At 51.8% G+C, this 23,203-nt stretch overlaps 3 protein-coding genes across 17 annotated transcripts; 2 read left to right on the top strand and 1 right to left on the bottom strand.

Moving 5' to 3' along the window:
- The first annotated feature begins 136 nt into the window (after nucleotides 1-136).
- USP21 (ubiquitin specific peptidase 21) lies at nucleotides 137-6,701 on the top strand. Of its 2 annotated transcripts, XM_061120295.1 has the most exons (13): nucleotides 137-810; nucleotides 1,638-2,258; nucleotides 3,061-3,120; nucleotides 3,252-3,372; nucleotides 3,596-3,707; nucleotides 3,889-4,044; nucleotides 4,537-4,601; nucleotides 4,853-4,956; nucleotides 5,138-5,224; nucleotides 5,508-5,586; nucleotides 5,810-5,917; nucleotides 6,022-6,136; nucleotides 6,363-6,701. In XM_061120295.1, the coding sequence occupies exons 2-13, from the start codon at nucleotides 1,659-1,661 to the stop codon at nucleotides 6,451-6,453; spliced, it is 1,698 nt and encodes a 565-aa protein (XP_060976278.1). In that variant the 5' UTR covers nucleotides 137-810; nucleotides 1,638-1,658; the 3' UTR covers nucleotides 6,454-6,701. The 2 variants fall into 2 exon arrangements, with proteins under 2 accessions (XP_060976278.1, XP_060976279.1); XM_061120296.1 differs by lacking the exon at nucleotides 5,138-5,224.
- B4GALT3 (beta-1,4-galactosyltransferase 3) lies at nucleotides 4,138-17,183 on the bottom strand. Of its 9 annotated transcripts, XM_061120308.1 has the most exons (9): nucleotides 17,095-17,183; nucleotides 16,729-16,811; nucleotides 16,144-16,289; nucleotides 15,511-15,785; nucleotides 14,773-15,008; nucleotides 13,807-13,997; nucleotides 13,578-13,700; nucleotides 12,271-12,375; nucleotides 11,342-12,137 (listed from the first exon to the last, which is right to left on the bottom strand). In XM_061120308.1, exons 4-9 carry the CDS (start codon nucleotides 15,770-15,772, stop codon nucleotides 11,864-11,866), a joined length of 1,191 nt encoding a protein of 396 aa, XP_060976291.1. In that variant the 5' UTR covers nucleotides 15,773-15,785; nucleotides 16,144-16,289; nucleotides 16,729-16,811; nucleotides 17,095-17,183; the 3' UTR covers nucleotides 11,342-11,863. The 9 variants fall into 9 exon arrangements, with proteins under 9 accessions (XP_060976294.1, XP_060976291.1, XP_060976289.1 ...); XM_061120306.1 differs by lacking the exon at nucleotides 16,729-16,811 and having other exon boundaries at nucleotides 17,095-17,177; XM_061120307.1 differs by lacking the exons at nucleotides 16,729-16,811; nucleotides 17,095-17,183 and adding an exon at nucleotides 16,839-17,088.
- PPOX (protoporphyrinogen oxidase) lies at nucleotides 7,439-11,249 on the top strand. 6 transcript variants are annotated; one of them, XM_061120297.1, is made up of 13 exons: nucleotides 7,439-7,622; nucleotides 7,791-7,885; nucleotides 8,032-8,166; nucleotides 8,304-8,419; nucleotides 8,602-8,734; nucleotides 9,020-9,164; nucleotides 9,274-9,464; nucleotides 9,901-9,961; nucleotides 10,141-10,259; nucleotides 10,340-10,450; nucleotides 10,548-10,697; nucleotides 10,906-10,948; nucleotides 11,031-11,249. In XM_061120297.1, the coding sequence occupies exons 2-13, from the start codon at nucleotides 7,799-7,801 to the stop codon at nucleotides 11,171-11,173; spliced, it is 1,434 nt and encodes a 477-aa protein (XP_060976280.1). In that variant the 5' UTR covers nucleotides 7,439-7,622; nucleotides 7,791-7,798; the 3' UTR covers nucleotides 11,174-11,249. The 6 variants fall into 6 exon arrangements, with proteins under 6 accessions (XP_060976280.1, XP_060976281.1, XP_060976285.1 ...); XM_061120298.1 differs by having other exon boundaries at nucleotides 7,774-7,885; XM_061120302.1 differs by lacking the exon at nucleotides 7,791-7,885 and having other exon boundaries at nucleotides 8,288-8,419.
- Nucleotides 17,184-23,203: the final 6,020 nt, after the last annotated feature.

Here is a 23,203-nt window from a genome sequence, read left to right as displayed (position 1 = left end):
CTTGCGGTTCTCATTGGTGGCTGTAATAGTGGGTGAGTAGCCTAAGGGTCAGCAGGCTACCACCCAAGGCACTTGTACGACCATCCTAGTTCAGGAGGGAGGGGGAACTGGAGGAAGCTCTGGTCTGGACCAGAATGAAAGGATATCCTGACTGCTGTCCCTGCTGCTGAAACCTGCACATGTGCTTTAGCAGGGAGACTTCTGCTTCGGCCTGCAAGATGACTGAGGACTGGTTTTGCAAGGCCAGTATTCCCTGCCCTCCGGGGAGCTTCCCATCCCTATGTGGATACTTTTCTGGTCTGTGGGCTGGACCCAGACCCTGCATTCGCATCCTTGCTCCCTGGGAAGGTCTGTGCTGCAAGCCGGGGAACCATACAACGATTGTCAGGTTTCTATCCTTTAAGGCCACGAGATGGGGCGATGGGACTCTGTAGTTTAGGGACTTGCTTTGGAGTGGTGGTTTAAAGAAAATTTTTGGCAGAGCTGGGAACTGGCGGTCCTAAAGTTGGCTGTGTTTCCATGGTGTCAGCGGCGGAGCCAAAGGGGCGGGTTCACGCAAGCGCCGAGGATGCAGGTGGGTGGCCTCTGTGTGGGTGCGCAGGCGCTCTGAGAGACAGTGAAGCCGGTGGCCGGTGGCCGGGCGGGACCAACAAAGATGGCGGCGGCCCCTGCGGCGGGAGAGAGCTGGGCAATAGCTGCGGCTAAAGCTGCAGCCGGGCCCGCGGGGGCGCTGCGCGAGAGTAGTAGGGGGTGGCCCTGAGCTGAGGCCTGACCCCGGTTGGCCTCCCCCGCCGCCTCACTCGGGGACAGGTACGGTCCGGGGCGTATGGCGTGGGGGGTTCCGAGGGAAGACTGCTCCAGACTCGAGAGATCGCCCACCACAAAGGCAAAGCCGCTGGGGACCTGGCAGGCCTGAGAGAACTGGGCTGGAGGGACCAGCATCCTTGGATCGTGGAGAATATGCCTCTGCACCCCGTAGCCAATCAGCAGCCTCGGCCTTTCTGCCCTCGAGGGGGGCGGACCCGGTTGAAACCTGCTGTGGTGGGCGAGGTGCAGCGCTTGAGGGTCAGGGAATTAGTTGTTCGTCCTCCCTGCTCGCCACTGCCCCTAAGCCCCGACATCACTTTGGAGCTCAGAGGCGGGGGGAGGGAGTGATTCGCAAGTCACCCTTTTAATCTGCTTCATTTGCAGCCCGGAGGGGCAGAGGTTTGAGAATGGAATGCTGTCTTTGGGGCTGTTTTATACTTGCACCCACACCCCTATTTGACCAGAGGTTCTAAATGACCCAGAGCACATCCCACTTGACTAGCCAAGTATGGGGGACCTCCACGAACATTTAGATTATATAGACAGATGAGATAGGAACTGTCTTTTCATTGGCTCTCCAGTAAAGCTGTATTCTGCAGGAAGAGGGTAAGGAATGTCGAATCAAAGCTCTGGACTGCTATCGTTCATTCGTTCATTTACTCAGTGGTCACTAAGGGTTTACTTCGTGCCAAACACTATGCTAGCTACTGGGGATACAGTGACTGATATGATAGATGTGGGTCCTGCCCTCCATGCATATAGCCAGCTCTGGTAGCCTAGGTTCCCACCTCCCTCCATGTTCAAATGTTGACCCTGTCTTCTTCTCCCAGGTCCAGCCTGTGGTGTCCACAATGCCCCAGGCTTCTGAGCACCGCCTGGGACGGACCCGAGAGCCACCTCTTAATATCCAGCCCCGAGTGGGATCCAAGCTACCATTTGCTCCCCGGGCCCGGAGCAAGGAGCGCCGAAATCCAGCCCCTGGGCCAAATCCCATGTTACGACCTCTGCCTCCTAGGCCAGGTCCCCCTGAGGAACGGCTCAAGAAACTGGAGCTGGGACGGGGACGGACCTCAGGCCCTCGTCCCAGCGGCCCACTTCGGGCAGATCATGGAGTTCCCCTGCCTGGCTCACCACCCCCAACTGTGGCTCTGCCTCTCCCATCCAGGACCAACCTAGCCCGTTCCAAGTCTGTGAGCAGTGGGGACTTGCGTCCAATGGGGATTGCCTTGGGAGGGCACCGTGGCACTGGAGAACTAGGGGCTGCCCTGAGTCGCTTGGCTCTTCGGCCTGAGCCACCCCCTTTGAGACGCAGCACCTCTCTCCGCCGCCTCGGGGGCTTTCCTGGGCCACCCACTTTGTTCAGCATACGGACAGAGCCCCCTACTCCCCATGGCTCCTTCCACGTGATATCTGCCCGGCCCTCTGAACCTTTCTACTCCGATGACAAGATGGTGAGGATTCGCCAGCACACGTGGCCTTCCATGCCCATGTTCCTCCGTGCCTCCAGCTTTCTTGCCATCATATGGCTTTCCTTTCTCCTTTTCCCCCAAATTCCTTTTTCACCCCTTCATTTCAGTAGTGTGGACTCTCTTCTCCCATACTTAAGTACCCTCGAGCCTCATAGACCCTTTTTGGGCTTGTCTGTGTCTCCCCAGCATGGTTTGCCATTTCATTCTCCGAGGAATTAACTCAACCATTTGGAATTCTTTGGGTCCCCAGGCCCTTAATTTCCCTTGCTGTGCCTTCTCTCCTAGGATGCTTGTCTAGGTTTAATTAATCTCTGGAGCTAAGGAGGGGCGGGCTCAGAACATCTGAGCTAATGTGGTTGCCCATTTCCCAAGCTAAGTGAGCTAGGCTCATTGCAGTTGGAGCCATCAGGAGAGGGTGTAGAAAGGGGCCACGGGTGCAGGAGGGGGCCTTGCGGGTAGCAAGGTGGGGGTGGGGAGCAGCTGGGCAACCATGCCAGTGCTTGGGGAGTTGCCCCAGGAGTTGCATCGCCGGCTAGCTGGGCAGAGGAGTAAGTGGGGAACGGATGGGACAGCCATGGCTGAGACCGTGGTACACTCAGCTGTGATGGGCTTACTGCTCCTGGCCAGCGAGGTAGGGAGACCCTGATACTCACTGAGAGAAAAAGTGTAGAGTTTGAGGGTGAAGGATGGGACGGGGAAGGCAGTGGGCAGCACGCTGTGAAAAGGTAGAAGTGCCAGGTAGGGTGTACAGGGACCTGTTGACTGTGCTGTACTGACCTTCCAGGCTCATCACACACTGCTTCTGGGCTCTGGTCACGTTGGCCTCCGCAATCTGGGGAACACGGTGAGAGCCATTCTTCCATCCCTCCTAACAGGAATGTGGGCTGGTGTTGAGGACAGGCATGGGCAGGGAAACTTGGAGAAGGACAGCACTGAAGTTCTCCTAAGGCATCTTGTGTCTCTCCTGCTCCCCAGTGCTTCCTGAATGCTGTGCTACAGTGTTTGAGTAGCACCCGGCCTCTTCGGGACTTCTGTCTGCGAAGGGACTTCCGTCAAGAGGTGCCCGGAGGGGGCCGAGCCCAGGAGCTCACTGAAGGTAAGGCAACAACGCCTGCTCCCCTCTTTCAAGTCCTCTTTTCCCCAACCCCGTGTAGGTTCATCTGCCAGTGGCGGTGACCCCGAGCCTGAAAGCTGGCAGTTGTATCTGTTTTTCCTTGTGTCTTATTTCCTAGAGGTTGTTTTCCACCCTCTGGGCCTCCCCTTGCTTCCCTCTTGTAGTCATTAACTTTTGTTTCCCTTCCCCACTCCCATCCTAATAGCCTTTGCAGATGTGATTGGTGCCCTGTGGCACCCTGATTCCTGTGAAGCTGTGAATCCTACTCGATTCCGAGCTGTCTTCCAGAAATACGTTCCCTCCTTCTCTGGATACAGGTGGGAGAGCTGGAGGGTATGGGATTTCTCTCTGGCCTTGTCTGGGGGTAGGGAGCTCTGGCAGCCTCATCTGAGCCTTGAGATGCTCTTCATCTAGGAAGTGGGGACAGATGTCTGGGCAGAGATTAGTGACTGTGAACTAGGGAGGAGTCAGTTGCCCATGCTCTTTGTCTGGCTGCAGCCAGCAGGATGCCCAAGAGTTTCTGAAGCTCCTCATGGAGCGGCTACACCTCGAAATCAACCGCCGAGGCCGCCGGGCTCCACCAATCTTGGCCAGTAGTCCTGTTCCCCCCACACCCCGCCTCGGAGGGGCTCTGCTAGAAGAACCTGAGTTAAGGTAAGGTTGCTTCCCCTCCCTCTTCTCCCCAGTAGTTTATCAGCAGCATTCATCCTTCATAAAAGTGAGTCAGTCAAGATTGAGGCTGTAGGGTCCAAGGAAATACATAGTTCAGAAAATGGTTTGTGAAGCAGCGCAGAAGTAGGAAGAAGGAATGAGGAGGCTGAGGGGCGCAGATGGAAGCAGAAGATAGTGCTGTGGCTGTCACCATATTGACGGAGGAGGGGATAATTAATTTATAAGGTACAAAAGGGGTTTGGAGCCAGGTGGAGGAAGACGGCATGTTCTTCCCTTGTCTACATTCCTTTGTTTTCCTCTCACCAGAAAGTCCTCTGAAGGAGGACTCCATTGACTCTTTCTTGAAATAGAGAGAAGGAGCTGGAGCATGGAGGGGGTGGGGTACAGGCTTTGTGGATCATTTCAGTGGTGGTGGGGGTGCCCAGCATTCCTGCTGTCTCATGGACGCTTCCCACTTTCCTTGATCTGTGGTAGCGATGACGATCGAGCCAACCTAATGTGGAAGCGTTACCTGGAAAGAGAGGACAGCAAGATTGTGGGTATGGAATAAGACAAAGTGATGGGGGAAAGTGTGTGTAGGGGGGCGGTGCAGGCTTGGCAGAAAAAATCAATACTATCGAGGGGTATGGGAACAGGACTGGGTGGGTGGAAAAGTTGTTAGGGGTTTGTGAGGAGTGTTGGTGGTGGGAAAGGAAAGGTTAGGTACGGGGGTGGGAAGAGATGGGATTCCAAGAAAGCACCTTAGGCATCCCACAGTGACTATTTCTCCTGCCCCTTTGCTTCTATCTAGACCTGTTTGTGGGCCAGTTGAAAAGTTGTCTCAAGTGCCAGGCCTGTGGGTATCGCTCCACGACCTTCGAGGTTTTTTGTGACCTGTCCCTGCCCATCCCCAAGGTGGGATTCCAGAAGATTCCAGGGGTGGATTGGACATGGGTTCTCTGACGCAACCCTCCCACCCCTAGTGTGGGAGGGAACCCTGTGGGTCTCTGGAGCAGAAATGAAGCTTGGATTACTTGAGAAGAGTTGGAAAAGTAAATTCATACCATGCTGACCCTTCACTCCCCTTTCCCCCCAGAAAGGATTTGCTGGGGGCAAGGTGTCTCTGCGAGATTGTTTCAACCTTTTCACCAAGGAAGAAGAGCTAGAATCGGAGAATGCCCCAGTATGTGGGGGTTCACAAGGGACATAGTAAGGGTGGGAAATCTGGGGGGGAGCTCCGTATGTGTAAAAGGGGTTGCATGGTGCCTGAGTATGAAGAATAACACGTGTCAGGGTTTGTAAAGGAGTTTCAGGCATGTCCTGGTGCTTCCAGGGCAGAGGGCAGCGGCCCAGAGGATATAGAAGTACATACAGAGCACAGTGAATTTGTATGAGTCAGGATGCCAGAAAAGCCGACTGAGGTGAGGAACACATTAACCTTATAACATTATTTGACATTTATTTAGGTGTGTGACCGATGTCGGCAGAAAACACGAAGTACCAAAAAGTTGACAGTACAAAGATTCCCCCGAATTCTCGTGCTCCGTATCCTAATCTTCAGATTATTTCTCCCATTCATTCTTTTCCCACATTTTCCATGTTTACAGAAGCTGGACATTAGGGAATTCAGTTTGCTTTAGGAAAAGCCTGCCACTCCACCTTTCCCCATCATGCTCCCCAGATGTGTTCAGGGTGGTGGACAACATTCAACTCCTCAGCCCCCCTCAGAGGCCCTCTGCCTCCCAAATTCTCCTTAACCAGAGCTTAGATCTTAATCGATTTTCCGCCTCTCGAGGCTCCATCAAGAAGAGTTCAGTAGGTGTAGACTTCCCACTGCAGCGACTGAGCCTAGGGGACTTCGCCAGCGACAAAGCCGGTGAGTGCGGCAGGGAAGGTGCTGAGGAGCTCCGTGAAGGGGAGGGAGGGAGCGGGACGGGGCACAGCTCTGACTGCAGGCTTTGGTGGTCTCCAACCCTGAAGGAAGCCCCGTGTACCAGCTGTATGCCCTTTGCAACCACTCGGGCAGCGTCCACTACGGCCACTACACAGCCCTGTGCCGGTGCCAGACTGGCTGGCATGTCTACAATGACTCTCGGTGAGGAGAGCCTGCTATTCAACTCCTGCCCTGTTCCCACAGCAGCCCTGACACCCCTCCCTAATACAAAGCCCCAGGAGAGCACAGTGCTGGGGGGTGGGGGTGGGGTGGGGTGGGGCGGGGCTGGCATCCTGATCACCACCTGGATGCTGTGAGGTTGGTCTTGTGGGCAGGCAGGAGTGTGCAGAGCTGGTCACACCTCTTTCCCCGTGCCCCTTCTTCCTAGTGTCTCCCCTGTCAGTGAAAACCAGGTGGCATCCAGTGAGGGCTACGTGCTGTTCTACCAACTGATGCAGGAGCCGCCCCGGTGCCTGTGAAACCCTTTCAACACCCTTAAGCCCCCAGGCTCCCCATTTACCTCAGAGACGTCTATTTTTGTGTCTTTTTAATCGGGGAGGGGGGAGGGGGTGGTTGTACCTCCCGTTATTTTTTTTATTAAAAAATACCCTTTCACCTGGAGGCTCCCTTGTCTCCCAGTCCCGTGTACAGAGCTCCACAGGCCCCCGCCCGTGTACAGCCCCCAGACCCTCTACAGTCTCACTTTTTTTGTGAATAAATTTATTTAAAAAAAAAAAAAAAAGATGTCCTTGTTTGTATTTGTGTTTTAAGGGTGTAGAGATACAGAACTAGGCCGAATGGGGAGTCTTCCTGGGACTCAGTTCCCTATCTGAACAGATGGGGGCCCGCTCAGAGCCGTGGGGTGGGGACAGGGGTGTGGGACCAGGACACGTAGAAGCCAAGGTTTACATTGGGAGGAAAAGAGGGAAGGCAAACTTGAGACTCGGGAAGCTGTAAGGAAGCCCGGAGAGGGAGCGCGGGCACGGGGGTCCACGGGTTTTGCCAGCGTAGGGCGCTGTCTCCCGAGAGCGTGGTACCCAGGGACCCCTGTGGATAAACACGGTACGCTGCCAGGCCGCCCTAGCTCCCACAGGCCCAGGCTGTTGCTAACATCAAGGAGCTGTTTATGGAGCCACCTCCCCACGGACCAGCCTCCAGCGTCCCTATCTACTCTCCCTACAAGCAGAGCTCATGGGACCCTCCCTCCAGGGTTCTCACCCTAGGTGGGGCCTGGGAAGCTCGAGCTGGAGAATGCTGACCAGGATTCAGCTCTCGCCGCTCCAGCCCTGAAGGGAGGGCCGTGCGGGAAACGGCCGCTCCCTCCACCCCGGCATCGAACCAGTTAATCTCCAGCTTCAGAGAAACGCCTTCTACCGGGGCGGCCGCGAGACTAGAATGGACGGGGAGTCGGAGAGGCCAAAAAGCTTGGGGGCGGAGGCAGCGGGCTGAAAGCGCTCGGCCTGGAGACGGGTGGGAGGGAACGCGCCACCGAACCGCGGCGTCCAGTTGGATCCCCGAGCCCTGCGCGAGCAGATAGCGTGGGTGTGGCCCTTATCCACCTCCCCTGTCGCCCCCGGAACGCCGGCGGGGTGATGCGCTGAGACCTCTACCTCCTCCTTTCGCCTCATTTTTCTCGTTCCCCTCGTGGGTGAGTCCTAGGCCCTGGGAGGGGACCTCGGAGTTCCACCACCCCATCTGCCGGCTCTTGGTTTCCCCGAAACCAGCGAATGGCCGGGGGTGGAACGCGGAGCTCGCAGGTTTTCTGGAGAGCAGGGTGCTTGCGGTCACCCTGGCCGTAGTGCGTCTTCACCCGCAGGGTTCTTCATGGGCCGGACCGTGGTCGTGCTGGGCGGAGGGATCAGCGGCTTGGCCGCCAGTTACTACCTGAGCCGGGCCCCCTGTCCCCCCAAGGTGAGTGCCCCACGATGCCAGAGGGAGCGCCTTTAACACTTCTCTCCCATTTCCCGCGAGAGCGAACGCGCCGCCCCCCTCTTCTCCTGACCCCTCTGCCGCCGCGGCTGTGGCCGTAGGCTGCAGCGTCTCCTTCTTGTCCTCAGGTGGTCTTGGTGGAGGGCAGCGAGCGCCTGGGAGGCTGGATCCGCTCAGTACGAGGGCCAGATGGTGCTGTTTTTGAACTTGGACCTCGAGGAATTCGGCCGGCGGGAGCCCTGGGAGCCCGGACCCTGCTCCTGGTGAGCGGCTTGTGGAATGCTTAGGAGAGATTGCGGAGGGGCCTTCACTAGAGGATAGAGAGTTAAGGGGAGCAAGTGGATTTGGTGGCCAGCCCTTTCCTTAGTATATCCTCCTCTTGAGGACGTGTGGAGAGCAGGTTTCTGAGCTTGGCCTGGACTCGGAAGTGCTGCCTGTCCGGGGAGACCATCCAGCTGCGCAGAACAGGTTCCTGTATGTTGGTGGTGCTCTGCATGCTTTGCCGTCTGGCATCAGGTAACGTTATCGCTTCCTTACTGCCGTCCTTCTCCTTTGCCCGTATCCTCACACCCCTTCCATTTCCTCATCTCCCAGTCTGTCAGCCCTCCCAGCAAAAGGGGCCAAATGAATGGAAATGATCCCCTGGAGCTGGGGAGGTAAATCAGAGCTCCCTTTTCACTGTGCCTTCCTCCATACAGGGGGCTCCTCCGCCCTTCACCTCCCTTCTCCAAACCTCTGTTCTGGGCTGGGCTGAGGGATTTGACCACCCCTCGTGGCAAAGACCCTGATGAGACTGTGCACAGTTTTGCCCAGCGCCGCCTTGGTTCTGAGGTACCACCACCCAGAAGCCCCCAAATCCCTCCCCTTCTGAACCAGCTGCAAGTCTACCACGAGGGCCTCTTCTGTAGCCTCTGAACATGCCCTCTTCTCTTCATACCCAGTAGCCCCCCAAACTCAGTGTTGAGGTGAATGCCTTCAGTTCCTTCCCGTCCCATCTGTTGTAGCCAGACTGCTTTCCAAGTAAACCCATACTGCCTCCATTCCCTACCAAGCAGGGATTAGTGGAAATTAGTGCAGTGTATTCCTTGGCCTCTCAATCCTAGTCTCACCCTTAAGGTGGCGTCTCTAGCCATGGACAGTCTCTGCCGTGGAGTGTTTGCAGGCAACAGCCGTGAGCTCAGCATCAGGTCCTGCTTTCCCAGTCTCTTCCAAGCTGAGCAAACCCATCGTTCCATATTACTGGGGCTGCTGCTGGGGGCAGGTGAGGGGGCAGTTGGTTCAAGGGTTGAAGATATTAAGGACTGCCAGAGTGAGGGACTGGAGGCAAGGGGTGCTATTCTAATGATTCTTCTCTGGTTCCTCCTCTGCAGGCCGGGGCCCACAGCTGGACTCAGCACTTATTCGCCAAGCTCGGGCTGAGCGCTGGAGCCAGTGGTCACTCCGTGGAGGGATGGAGACATTGCCCCAGGCCCTGAACGCTCACCTGACTAGTAGGGGTGTCAGTGTTCTCCAAGGCCAGCCAGTCTGTGGGCTCAGTCTCCAGGCAGAAGGGCGCTGGAAGGTAGGAGAGCCGCCTGGACTGTGATGAACCTGTGTGTTAAGAGTTTTCATCTTTGTTTCAACTCCAGAACTGGAGTTTCTCTTTTTCTTCTGTCCTAAAAGCTGCTTAAATATGAGCTACCCCAGGTTCTTAGGCCTTATTTGTGGACCTTCCTCCAAGACCTTTTGATCCAGATCTGTGGATAGAAGTAGTGCTTATATATAAGTGGCTCCCCCTAAGAGAAAGACCCACCCAGGTCCACTAAACATTTCAAATTGGCCCACTGGCTTTTGTCTGGCCCACTTACTGGAGTAACAGGGGGATGTTTTTTGTTCTGACTACATAGTTAGTCTCTTCATCCTGAGTCAGCATCCAATCTCTCTCCTGCCACTTGGGTGCTGGGAAACTGAGGCAAAATTCCCATGATTTCCATCTTTTAATGTTTTCATCCTTTCAGGTGTCTCTAGGGGACAGCAGCCTGGAGGCTGACCACATTATTAGTGCCATTCCAGCTTCAGGTAATGGGATAGCCACCCTCCCCTTCCCCAGCCAGGATGAGGCAACCTAGCTTCTTCCTGGGCCAACGGGACCATACCATGCCCTTGAACTGCTCATCCTTGTGGGGGTTCTTATCCTAAGGATGGTGGCTAAAACTGCCCTGGGAATGCCTCCTGAGGCAGGCTGCTCTCTCCTCCAGTGCTCAGCAAGCTGCTCCCTGCTGAGGCCGCACCGCTGGCCCGTGCCCTGAGCACCATCACTGCGGTGTCTGTGGCTGTGGTGAATCTGCAGTACCGAGGAGCTCGTCTACCTGTGCAGGTGTGACCCAGAAGGGGAGAGACAGACACGGACTCAGCTGGAACCCTTCCCTCCTGACCCAGTCTCTTTGTTTCCTCCAGGGGTTTGGACATTTGGTGCCATCCTCAGAAGATCCAGTCATCCTGGGAATTGTGTATGACTCCGTTGCTTTCCCTGAGCAGGATGGGAGCACCCCAGGCCTCAGACTGACTGTGAGAGAAGTGGCCATGCTTAGTGGGGTTTCCAAAGGGCTCCTCTCCGCCCCAGTGAAGTAAGGCCAGGCTGGTCAGCGCCATCTTCCCTCCTTAGGTGATGCTGGGAGGTTCCTGGTTACAGACACTAGAAGCCAGGGGCTGTGTCTTATCTCAGGAGCTGTTCCAACAGGAGGCAGAGAAAGCTGCTGCCACTCAATTAGGACTGAATGAGCCACCAAGTCACTGCTTGGTCCATCTACACAAGGTGAGTTGGTAACACAGGTAAACACTCTTCAGCTACCTAGTAGAGGCAGGCCTTGGAGGCAGGGACTGATCCATTTGTCACTGTCTACCCAGGCCTGTTGTTGTTCAGTTGCTAAGTCGTGTCTGACTCTCTGACCCCGCGGAACGTAGCACCCAGGCCTGGGATATCAATAATAATGTTTTCCCTGTATCCCTTTTTCTCTCCCCAGAACTCTATCCCCCAGTATACATTAGGCCACTGGCAAAAATTGGGTAAGTTGAGAAAGCAGCTGGGCTGAGAAGAGCCATGAAAATAGACCCCCAGCTGTGATATTCCTTTTATCTTTCCTTTCAGAGTCAGCTGCCCAATTCCTGGCTGCTCAGAAGCTGCCTTTGACCCTGGCCGGGGCCTCCTACAAGGGGGTTGCTGTCAATGATTGTATAGAGAGTGGGCGTCAGGCAGCAGCCCGTGTCTTGGGCACAGAACCTAACAGTTGATCCTCAGCTCCCATTCCTTCTTGCCCCTGGTGGCAGGGGTTCTCTCACCCATGAAAATAAAAGTTTCTAAAGCTTGGCTTGCTCTGGCTGTTCTGTCATCCAAGGGCAGAAGGTGGGGGTGGGTGAGCAAAGATAGGCAAAGAGTGCCTGGGATGCAGAAAGCAGGAGCAGAGGCGAGACAAAGTCCTTTATTAGAAAATATATCAAAATCCCAGCCCCCTGAGCCAGGTCCAAAAGAGGGAGCTACTCCATTACTGGCAGAAAGTACCCAGGGAGGGGCTTCCTTCAAACACACTTCCTGGGAACCATAAATAGAATAAATATTCACAGAGGTCCCGGGAGAAGCCAGATCACTCTTCTCTCCATGGAAGAAGAAGGGATTTGGGGTCCAGCCCTGCTCCTACCCCATGGGCAGGGGAGTCCTAGGAGTCATCACATAAGTCGTGACATCAAGGATTCACAGTCATAAGCCCTGGCAGGTGACCCTAGAAAGAGAGACCCCCAGGGCCAGAGGAGCCCAGCTCCAGTCCAGCAGTGAGGAGAGGCCCCTGCCCCCAGCACAGCAGTGAAGTTCAGTTCCCCCACATCCCTCTAAGAGCAGTGAGGAGCTGAGGGTGGGGAAAATGTAACCCCTCCGATTCAGTTTCATGATTAAAGTGGGAAAGATTCAGTTTCATGATTAAGAAGGAGTCAGTGTGAACCATGGGGAGCTGTGTGGTTGGCAGTAGGCAGAGGGCCAGGCCTGGCTGGGGGCCGGCGCTGCAGCATCTCCTGACGGAAGGCTTGGGAGGAACCAGGTGGGTAATGGGGACCAGAGGAAGTCCGGGGACCCCGAGGGTCAGTTCCAATGTCTGCTGTGATGTTGGTATAGAGAGGGCCCAGCTCTCGAGACAGCAATTGGTATGTCAGTGAGTTCATGCCATCTTGAGTCCAGGAATTCTGGGTACGGACCAGGAGGTCAAATCTGAGGGTTAGAGATTGGAGACTAAGACCCGGAAAGGAACAGCCAGGAATCTAGAAACTTTTAGGAGCTGCCTGGCTGGGGTGTAGAGCCCTGAGGATTCACTAATAAATCCCAGGCAACCCTCCCATCCTACCTGTGGGGATTTTCCTCGTTGCCCTTATCTCCTCGGTGCTTCACCATCTTATAGTGCCCCACAGATGTGGGGGGACGAGAGATCTTCATCCCAGCCAAGCGAACCCTATGGGAAAAGCGAGGGTACCTTGGAGGATCCGGAGTGGAAGAAAGCTGCTGACAGGTGAGCAAGAAGAGCTAAGGCCAGCAAGGAAGGAATTGCATGTTTCTTTACACAAAGAATAACTATTACTAACTCGACAAAGGGCCAAGTACTGGAAGGGCGAACAGAAAAGTCAAACAGAAAGAAGGAAAGGCAGAAGAGAATGTAAAAGCTGGTTGTCTCCAAATCCTCAGGGCCTAGTGCAGGCACCCTGGGGCCTATAAACAATTGGCGGGGGTAGGTTTGCACCTCCCACCTGTTTCCTAAATGGCTCCCAGGAGCTGCCTTTGCTGTCTGGAAAGGACAGGGAGAGGAACCATTTTGTCAAAAAAGGTAGGACAAGACTGGGAACCACAGACCCAAGTTCAGCAATTCTTACTGAGATTAGTGGCTGAGCAGCTTCAGCTCTGCTGCACTCCTACCCCCCACCTACATTTAAGAAAAGGGTGGAACCAGGAAATCAGGGCCTGGAAAGAAATGAACTCCAATTCTGATACACAGAAGCAAGAATGAGGATGGCTGGGGAAGGTACTGAAAGAATACATACATTTAGAAATTGCTGGGTGCTTTACACACATACAGAAGACAAGAATTCATAGAGATGTCATCCCAGAGGACAAAGCAGGAGGAGAGGCAAGGGGCCCAGCATATCAAGCCCAAATAGTCAAATGACATATGAAATTGGGTCAGCTGAGGCTGAAGGTCAAAATGTTTCACATGCTAAAAATAAGCTGGCATCATGCCAATGGCACAGGCCCTTTATTTAAAAAAAAAAAAAAAAGTGATTCTGGACTCTGTGGAGCAGAGCCTTTCCTCTTCCAGCTCTGCAGGAAGTGGTTTGGATGCAATCCTAGCAGAGGCAGGACTAAACAGTCTCTAGGCTCCTTTCCAGCTCTGGAATCCCATGACACTATTGGGATTGATTGTATTGATCTTGTCTTCTCTCCCGGGAATGTTACTAACCAGGTCCAAGGGACTGAAGGATGACAGAAGGGGGAGCAGCATGCAAAGCCTGACCCGGGCAGGCTGAAAGATAAGGGAGAGGAATAGGCACCGTTCAGGACCAGGGAGCTAAAAGAGTGTTAAAAGACTAGGGCTAGAGGTGGTCTTAGAGGATGGGGATCCAAGCTGGGGTTGGGGAAGAGGGTGGTGGCAAGAAGTCTCACCTGGCAGCAATGTCATCATCCTCACCACCCCAGCCCCAGTATTCATTGGGGAAGCCATTCATCTTCAGGTACTGGTCAGGAGTGAGCGCCGAGACCCCGCCAAAGTACTGGGGATATGGGAGGCTAGGGAGAGAAAGAGCCCTGGATTCCACATGTCTTCTGGGAGCCATCCCTCCTTCTTCCACTGGATGGTGGAATACCCTGCTTCCAGTACCCTCCCGCCCTCTACCTGTATCCAAACTTGTTCATGGCAACAGCAACGTGCCGAGGTCCTCGGGGGTCGCACACATACAGATTGTGGTCGTTCTCTGGCAGGAGATCCACATCATGCAGGAACAAGCAGTCCCATTCTTCATCACGCAGGGCCTCCCTCACCCCAACATTCAGCAGCTTTGCCCTATTAAATGTTCCATTTCCAGCCTGGAAGATAATGGAGGAGACCAACTAGGTCTATAGGTGGCATGGAGAAGAAGCATAAAAGTGAAAGGAGGGAAGTTAAAGTGGGTTACGGGATAAAGAGGATGAAGAGAAAGACAACTTCTTTGTTTTTTCATTCAACAAAAAATTATTGAGCATCAGTATGTGCCAGATGGGCTTCCCTGGTGGCTCAGACGGTAAAGAGCCTGCCTGCAATGCAGGAGACCCGGGTTCGCTCTCTGGGTCAGGAAGATCCCCTGGAGAAGGGAATGGCAACTCACTCCAGTATTCTTGCCTGAAGAATCCCATGGACAGCAGAGCCTGGCTGGCAAAGTCCATGGGGTGGCAAAGAATTGGACATGACTGAGTGACTAATACACATATGTGCCTGACACAGACATGCTACTATTTAGCATTTAATCCCAACAACCATGTGAAATAGATGGTATGCTGGTTACCACTCTTTGCCTCATTTAGCAGGGTGTCTTGCTCATGGTCACATATGGAACAAATGGCAGAACCAGAACTTTAGCCCAAATCTGTCCACTTCCAAATTCAACAACGGAAAAATCATGGAAGATTACAGGACGACGGGAATATCCTTAAGAAGAAGCATGGGGCTAACGTGTTGGCAGAGCAGTGCAAGCTGCTGCTTTCTTACATTCCAGTCTGACCCTCTTTTAATTATTTTGAGACCCATTATATGCGAGTGGAGTGGAATTTGCTTGAGGCTTCCTTATAAAAAAGAAAATCACAGTGGCATGGGGACTGGGAGTACCTGGTGGATGACATAGATGCCATAAGCAAGCTGCTGGCGCTGCAGGAACGGATGCAGGTGGTAGAGCAGCAGGCGCAGGTGGTGCTCCCGGGCGCGGTGGGGCACAATGACGGCTGTCCGGGACCGGGGCTCACAGCCTGCAGGGCGGTATCGGCCCCCCGGCCCCACCCGGGGGTTCCTCTCCACGATCTCTGCCAGCGACGGCACCGGGGTGAAGGACACGGACACGGGACCCACTGTCGGGGGGAGGGGGGTGACAAGGTCAGGGGTTAGAAGGTCAGGGAGGCCTGTCCCTGGCAGTCTGACTCTAGGACTCAGCTCCCTCAAGGGCCTGCTCAGACAAAGCCTGAGTTCCCCATCATTGGAACAACTTTGCAAAGTCTGGAAGGTGAAGGCTCCTCACCTAGCCTGCCTTATTTTAGGGTTCCTTAACTCTCCCCTGCCTCACAAGGTTGGAAGCTTACAGTTAGCAGGTAGAGAGAACAGGACTTCCAACTAACTCCTAATCCTACCCTGAGGCAGGAAGAGCCCATAAACGGGCAGGCGGTACAAAGCTGTGGCTCAAAGAACCCAAGTCGAAACTCCAAAGTTAGAGTCCATTCTATCTCAACATTAGCCTACCTTCCAGTTCCATGACCCTCCAGTTTGAAGACCCACTGCTGCCATCCTATACTTGTCCAAGCCCCCTGTCCCCACACCTTGGCCTTGCCTTCACTTCTGCCTTCCTTCTGCACTCACCTAAGAGAGGAGATCGTTCTGGACAGTACGGCAGGCCTTGAGGAGCTGGAAGGCCCCCTGGGGCAACAGGGGCCCCAGGCAGGTGACTGAGGTTACTGTAGACATCATGGGGATGAGAATAGTCAAATGTCGGCTCCTGCTCTCGGCCAAAGAGGGCACTGAGGCTTCGAAAGCCCCCCAACGACAGGTACATCATGACTGCCAGCTGGGAGCCCACAAGCAGGGCCAGTGTGCAGGGCCGCTCCAGCAACCTCCGCAACATCCTGCGCTGAGGTCTGGATGAGAGAGAGAGGAGAGTTCTGGGGGGGACAGGAAGACAGCATGCCAGCAGAGAGATCATCGGGTATTGATGAAGGTGGTGGGCAGGGGTAAAGAGGAAAAAGGAAAAGAACAAAGTCACACAAGGGCACACACACATATACAAAAGGAAATAGAATGTAACCATCAGCAGGCCGCACCACCTGTCACTTCCAGCCTAAGTTTCACTCTCCACCACCCCTCCCTCAAACCACTCCTACCGCCTACTCAGTCCCTACCCCCAAGAATGCTTACATCATTCAGGTCCCAAGGCCATTCCAGAGCATTCTCTGGAGGACATTCCTTCCAATTTTAGAGGGGGAGAGATAGACTCACCTAGATTCAAACTGTCTTCTTCAGGATCATGGGGACTCCAGGAGGTCCCGGGGGAGCAGAGATGTGAAGCATTATATAAAATTGGAAATGTAACAAAAGACAGAGACAGGCTCCATCCAGCACTCCAACAGCAATCTTGGGACCAGCTGGAACAGAAGTGGTCAAGGATAGCCAGCCACCCTCAGAGGGGCAGAGAGCAGGAACAGGGTGAAGCCGGTTTCTCCGAGCGAGGGAAAGTGGTTGGAGAGAAAAGGGGTGGAGCAGGAGATGCTAGGTCCCCGGCTCTGCCCCAGCCATCCTACAGCGTGTCAGATTCAGTCGGTATTTAACCATCCCCCACCCCAACAGGACCAACCTGTTTGGGGAGTGGGGACAGGGCAGCTACTGGAAATCTGGGTGAGGCAGTCCTAACAGGACTGTGAAGTAGCCTCAAGAGAACCCAGGGAGGCGGAGGAAACTGGCTCATTTCCGTTCTTCACATTTATGGGAGCTAGCTCCGCAGGTGCAGGGAGGTGACCACCTGGGAGCTGCAAGCAAACAACCCCGGAGCGCGGCAGGAAATAGGATGCGGGTGGCGTCCTCTACCTTCTACCTTTCTCCATCCTGGCGAGGGTCGGGACCAGGGTTATTGATGAAATGAGACAGGGAGAGGGAGGGCTGGGCAGAACCTGTCAGAAGAACGTGGGCTAGCTCACCTAGAGGGGCGTGGTCAGCGGTCTGGAAGGGGTTACAGCCCAGCTCTTTCGGAGCAGCCTCCTCTTATCCCATGCCAACCTCCTCTGGCGACTGCTCTACCTCGCAAAGTGAGCCCACCGGCCTCTATCCGGACTTGCACTTAGGTCTCCCTCCTTGCTCAAGGCTGTTTACAGCCTTTACCCAAAACTTCTCACCTTCCCAATCTCCCAAACCTTTCTCCAGGGCCTCCCACCCCACCATCTCCAGCCTACACACCTGGCCTTCTGCCGCCCGTCGTCACCGCCACCCGGACAGCCGGGCAGGAATCGCTGCCGCCATCTTGGAAGCGGGCGCCGCGGGGGCGGGGCCTCGCGTCACGGGGCGGGGCCTCAGAGGGGAGCCGCCCAGGCGTGGGGCGCAGGGTCTGAGCACCGCCGGGATGGTGGGGCTCGCTTCAGGCCGCAAGCAACGAGGGGCTCGACCCTTTGGGAACCAGCGCAGGAGCTCTTCCCCACTGGACCGACCCCTAGCAGGATTCGATTCCCCAATCCTCAATTCAGCCTCTGAGTCGTGTCCGACTCTTTGCGACCCCATGGACTGCAGCATGCCAGGCTTCCCTGTCCTTCACCAACTCCCGGAGCTTGCCCAAACTCATGTCCATCGAGTCGGTGATGCCATCCAACCATCTCATCCTCTGTTTTCCCCTTCTCCTGCCTTCAATCTTTCTCAGCATCAGGGTCTTTTCAAATGAGTCAGTTCTTCACATAAGTTGGCCAGAGTATTGGAGTTTCAGCTTCAGCGTCAGTCCTTCCAATGAATATTCAGGACTGATTTCCTTTAGGATGGACTGGTTTGATCTTGCAGTCCAAGGGACTCTCAAGAGTCTTCTCCAACACCGCAGTTCAAGAGCATCAATAATTCAGCGCTCAGCTTTAAGATCCAACTCTCACAACCATACATGACTACTGGAAGAACCATAGCTTTGACTAGACAGACCTTTGTTGGCAAAGTAATGTCTCTGCTTTTTAATATTCTGTCTAGGCTGGTCATAACTTTTCTCCCAAGGAGCAAATGTCTTTTAATTTCATGGCTGCAGTTACCATCTGCAGTGATTTTGGAGCCCCAAAAAATAAAGTCTGTCACAGTTTCCATTGTTTGCCCGTCTATTTGCCATGAAGTGATGGGACCGGATGTCATGATCTTAGTTTTCTGAATGTTGAGTTTTAATCTAGTTTTTTCACTCTCCCCTTTCACTTTCAGAATCAAGAGTCTCTTTAGTTCTTCTTTGCTTTCTGCCATAAAGGTGGTGTCATCTGCATATCTGAGATTATTGATATTTCTCCCTTGATTCCAGCTTGTGCTTCATCCAGCTTGGCATTTCACTTGATGTACTCTGCATATAAGTTAAGTAAGCAGTGTGACAATATGCAGTCTTGACATACTCCTTTCCCGATTTGGAAGCAGTCTGTTGTTCCATGTCCAGTCCCCACCCCTAGACTTATAAAAACAGCCTGTCAAACCAGGACTTTCCTTGGGGCCAAGAAGGACCGAAAGGCCGGTGTATCAGAAGACCTATCACCCCAGGCTGGTCTGAATACGATTCTCAATGTGTCAGTGCCCCTTCCCTCCGCCCCCCGCAACCTAGTGCCACTTATTATCAAAGTTGTTTCCTGCTTGAGGTACATCTTTGCAGACCACTCTGGTGCATTTTTTGTATCCCCAAGCTATCCCTCAGGCCTTGAAATAGAAATGGTTAATAAAACAAGGAAACATTGAGTATGAAGGGAAGGGCAGTGTCTGCTTTAATGTAAAAATGTGTTTCTCCAGATGTTAGAATAAGATGGAAACTCCATTAATACGCAATATGTTTATCTTGTGGCTTCTACTACCCCCTTCGAATATTGTGCTCCTTAGAAGCAGATGATCATACTGAGAAAACTTGAATAACTCACAGTTGTCTGCCTGAAAAATCTCATGTTCTTATGTGGGGATGGGAGGAGTTACACGCAATATAGTGTAATAAATATGATAACCTAGAAATTGCACCTCATTCACAAGTTGAAGTTTGGGAAAGATTTCCCAGAAGTGACAGGAAACCTAAAGTACTTGTCTATAGCATGTCCTTCTGTTGTATAAGTTTCTGTTTCCATGCGGCTATTTTACAACTCTGTAGGTAACTGACCCAATGTAAATTCTGTTGTCTGACAGAGGTTCAATTAACCCCTTCCTCCCAACATTGTGGAAAAAACAGTTTTGCCTTCATTTTCATATTTCTGTACCCCTGACCTACATAAATGTGTCTATTCTTTAGTTCAGTTGCTCAGTTGTGTCCAACTCTTTGCGACCCCACAGTCTGCAGCATGCCGGGCTTCCCTGTCCTTCACCATCTCCCAGAGCTTGCTCAAACTCATATCCATTGAGTCGGTGATGCCATCCAACCATCTCATCCTCTGTCATCCCCTTCTCCTCCTGCCTTCAGTCTCTCCCAGCATCAGGGTCTTTTCCAATGAGTCGGCTCTTCATATCAGGTGGCCAAAGTATTGGAGCTTCAGCTTCAGCATCAGTCCTTCCAATGAATATTCAAGGTTGACTTCCTTTGGGATTGACTGGTTTGATCTCCTTGCTGTCTGAGGGACACTCAAGAGTCTTTTGCTTGTTTCCTTGTGAGTTAAATAAAAACACTTTAACAGGTGTTCATTTTTATATGTGTATTAACAAAAACTCTCTCCTTGACCAAATTTTAAACAGGCCCCCTGAGCCCTCTTTTCCAATAGACCTCATCCTTGGGCCTGTAGCCATTTTTAGGAAGAATCCGATATCAGTTTAGCAAGAATCCCCTTACCCTTAATTTCTGATCTCCTTGGCCTGCTTTTAGCAAGAATTCTAAGTTGGTTTAGCAAGAATCTTCTTATCCTTGATGTAATTTTCCATCCATTGACTCCCTCATTCTGCTCATTGCCTGTAAATATCCATTTGTCCTTACTGTATGTAGCGGGAATTCCTAATATTGTACATTCACAGCCTTGAGAAATTCCATGGAAATAGCACCTGGAAAAACAGCATATATTAAGAAACTATGTTAATGATTATCTTTCATGTTTTTCTTAGAATAATAGCCTTGTTAGAAACCCCAAGGCCAGACCCAGAAGGGAGTATGACTGGGATCATGAAAGCATGGACCTTGGAACACCAAGTCGGAGTCAGACATGAATATTGCTTCAATTCAGTTCAGTGGCTCAGTTGTGTCCGACTCTTGGTGACCCCATGAACTGCAGCACGCCAGGCCTCCCTGTCCATCACCAAGTTCTGGAGTCCACCCAAACCCATGTCCATTGAGATGATGATGCCATCCAACCATTTCATCCTCTGTCGTCCCCTTCTCCTCGCTGCTTACTCACTTGCTCATTGTTCCTGAGACTAGCCCAGAAGGGAGAGGCCTGGGGTAAAAACGAGATCTGGACTCTGTCAGTGTAGTCCATGACATTTAGGAGTATGTGACTGAAACAGCATGTGTCTTGAGAAAGATAAGATCTGAGAAAGTCTTGTGGTCTACAGTTAGGAATAAAAGCTGGACTCAGCGTGGATTCTGTATTTCAGTCCAATAGAGGCTGCAGGTCCCCTGACCCATCGCACCGGATTTCGTGGTCTGTCTTCATTCTCGTTGCTCAATCCCGGACCATTAGAGCAACAACTGTATTCAGAGTTGAATCCAGTCTGTCTCTGACTGGGACAGTGTTGGCCCCTATTGAGATAATCCGTCTTTCTCACCATTTTAATAAGTGTCAGAATAAGATTTTACAGAGTGAGAGTTATAATTTTACCCTTTCTGAAAATTATCTTTTAACAGATGGATTGTGTTCTAGACCAAGAAAACCATAGTGCAGTCTGAAAATAAGGAATAAATTAGGGCATTGGGGAAATTTAAAAAATGGATCGTAGAGCTAAACAATAGGGTGAGGGGAATGATGAGAGATGAGACTGACAAGGTAAATAGATGTCAGATAATCAAAGAGTCCATAAGCCACATTAAAAGAGATTTTTATCCTGAGGGCAAGACAAAGGCATTAAAACGCTCAAAACAGAGATTTTAGGAAGTTTGCTCTGGTGGAAACGTGGAGCATTATCAGAGTGGTTAAGGGTGGAAGCGGGGACCTATTAAGGTTACTGCAGAAATCCAGGAGTGAAATAAAGCTCATGCAAAGTGAGGTAATTTCAGTGGGACTAGAAAGAAGAAGACACCTTTGAGAACTTTGGGGAGGCAAATAGGACTTGGTGAGTGATGGCATGTGCCAAGTCAGGGAGTTAGAGACTCCAGGATGGATCTTGGATTTCTAATGTGGACCAATGGATATTTAACGAGAAACAAAACTTAGAAGAGGCAAATTTGGGGGAAACAGTACCGATGACAAGTTAAACTTTGGACTTAATGAGTTTGATGTGCCTGTGAAGGCTTATAATTACATAATACTGGATTTCAGTACAATAGCAACTTTTTTTTTTTTTTTTTTTTGGCTGCATCAGGTCTTCGTTGCGTCACGTGGAATCTTTCATTGTGGTGCACAGATTCTCTAGTTGTGGTGTGTGGGCTCAGGAGTTGCAGCATACAGGCTTAGTTGCTCCAAGGCATGTGGAATCTTAGTTCTCCAACCAGGGATTGAATCCACGTCCCCTGCATTGCAAGGCAGATTTTTAACCACTGGACTGTCAGGGAAGTACCACAATGGCAACTTTGAAATCTCTGGCTGTATGATGTTGAGCAATACACTCTCTGGGTTCATCTGTACAGTGAACCCATCTTACAGGGTTTTGTGATAATTAGTAAGAAGTATGGGAAAGGGCCAGCAAACTGGATATTCAATACATCTGAATTTTGAGCACAAAATAGGAGTCAAGTAAAAGCCCTACCTTTTTTTTTTTTAAAAAGGTCTCACTGTATAATGGAAAAGATAGACTTATACAGAAAATTGATATATATCTCATCTAGAGGACTTTTCCTCTGAGCCTCTGCCCCTCCAAGGTGTTCTACTCTTGTAAAACTGATCTTCACCTTCTATCCCTCATATCTACCATCTTCTGACAACTCTTCTACATTCATTTGTAAGCTCCCTGTTTTCAGGAAACTTCACCTCCACTCTTTTTCATGCTGGCCACACCCTGGGCTTAGTCATCATCTAGAATGCCCATGTTTCTGAAACCTTGAATTCTAATATGCTGGTTTCTACCACAACATCCTGCCTTTTTGTATTCTGAATAAATTATGGGGCCCCTAGAGGCCCAGTCATGATACACAATGTAATAGAAGAAACCCAGTCTGATAATTTAAAAAAATAATAATTTAAATCTCTACTTGGGCTTCCCTGGTGGCTCAATGGTAAGGAATCCACTTGCCAATGCAGGAGATATGGGTTCAATCCCTGGATCGAGAAGATCTCCTGGAGAAGGAAATGGCAACCCACTCCATTATTCTTGCCTGGAGAATTCCATGGACGGAGGAGCCTGGCAGACTGCAGTCCATGCAGTTGCAAAAGAGTTGGGAGTCGGATACAACTTAGTGACTAAACAACAACAACAACAAATCTCTACTTAGTTTCTCCAGGAGCCGGCAGAGGCATGGGGGAAGGGAGAGGGAAGCAAGAGCACATTCGAATGCACAGCTCAATGTCTTTAAAATCCTCCTCTTCCACTTAACATTTTCTACCGAGATGGTAGCTTCTTCCCAGAACTACCCCTTCCAACTCTACTCAGTTCCTTACAGGTATTACCCCCCAGCTTCAAGTCTGTTGGCTTAATTTTGGTATTGCATAATGAAGAAGAGCTTGGGAGCTGACCTAGCAAGCAGAAATTCTTTCTTCTTCCACCACTACCCTACTCTCCACAAGTACTTACAGTTTACTTCTCAAAGGGAGGCAGACACCTCTAGGAACACTTCTGTAACCTCATACTCTATGACCCCCATCTATCTTGGCACCTGTCACACATGTCTGGAATCTTTGTCTTACCCAAATGTCTGAGCCATCAGACTATGAACTCTCTGAGGACAGAAACTGTCTTCCTTTTTATCATCCCCTGAATGTAACCTAGAACTTTTGGCACAAATTTTTACAAAATAGCTCATTTTAGATCTGACCTAGAAAGTTCCTTGGTCTGCTTATTTTCTCATGCTAATGCACAAGTGGGAAGAGTGCAGGGGATGAAAGAGGTTTGGGGGAAGAGAATCAGCATGTATTGACACTTATGAGAAGCCAGGCCTAGGGCCAAGCATTTACATCTTTATATTCTTAAGTTCTGGCAACCTCTCCATAAGGCAGATAGTAGTGTACCCATTTTACAGATAAAGAAACAGAGATCAAGTAATTTAAGCTCATGCCATTACATCTTGGCTCTT

The sequence above is a fragment of the Dama dama genome, chromosome 20 (assembly GCF_033118175.1).
Source record: "Dama dama isolate Ldn47 chromosome 20, ASM3311817v1, whole genome shotgun sequence".
Lineage (NCBI taxonomy): Eukaryota > Metazoa > Chordata > Mammalia > Artiodactyla > Cervidae > Dama > Dama dama.
Note: the sequence above shows the minus strand (reverse complement) of the source record. Positions and strands in the feature narration are given on the sequence as shown.

Coding starts and splice junctions, on each gene's coding strand:
- USP21 (XM_061120295.1), top strand. CDS start 1,659: ATGCCCCAGGCTTCTGAGCACCGCCTGGGACGGACCCGAGAGCCACCT. Junction 3,373..3,595: donor AGCCCAGGAGCTCACTGAAG/GTAAGGCAACAA, acceptor CCATCCTAATAG/CCTTTGCAGATGTGATTGGT. Junction 6,137..6,362: donor CATGTCTACAATGACTCTCG/GTGAGGAGAGCC, acceptor CCTTCTTCCTAG/TGTCTCCCCTGTCAGTGAAA.
- PPOX (XM_061120297.1), top strand. CDS start 7,799: ATGGGCCGGACCGTGGTCGTGCTGGGCGGAGGGATCAGCGGCTTGGCC. Junction 9,962..10,140: donor TAGTGCCATTCCAGCTTCAG/GTAATGGGATAG, acceptor TCTCTCCTCCAG/TGCTCAGCAAGCTGCTCCCT. Junction 10,698..10,905: donor GCTTGGTCCATCTACACAAG/GTGAGTTGGTAA, acceptor TTCTCTCCCCAG/AACTCTATCCCCCAGTATAC.
- B4GALT3 (XM_061120304.1), bottom strand. CDS start 15,955: ATGGTTACATTCTATTTCCTTTTGTATATGTGTGTGTGCCCTTGTGTG. Junction 13,998..14,772: donor GCATCTATGTCATCCACCAG/GTACTCCCAGTC, acceptor ATTATCTTCCAG/GCTGGAAATGGAACATTTAA. Junction 12,138..12,270: donor AACGAGGAAAATCCCCACAG/GTAGGATGGGAG, acceptor TCTAACCCTCAG/ATTTGACCTCCTGGTCCGTA.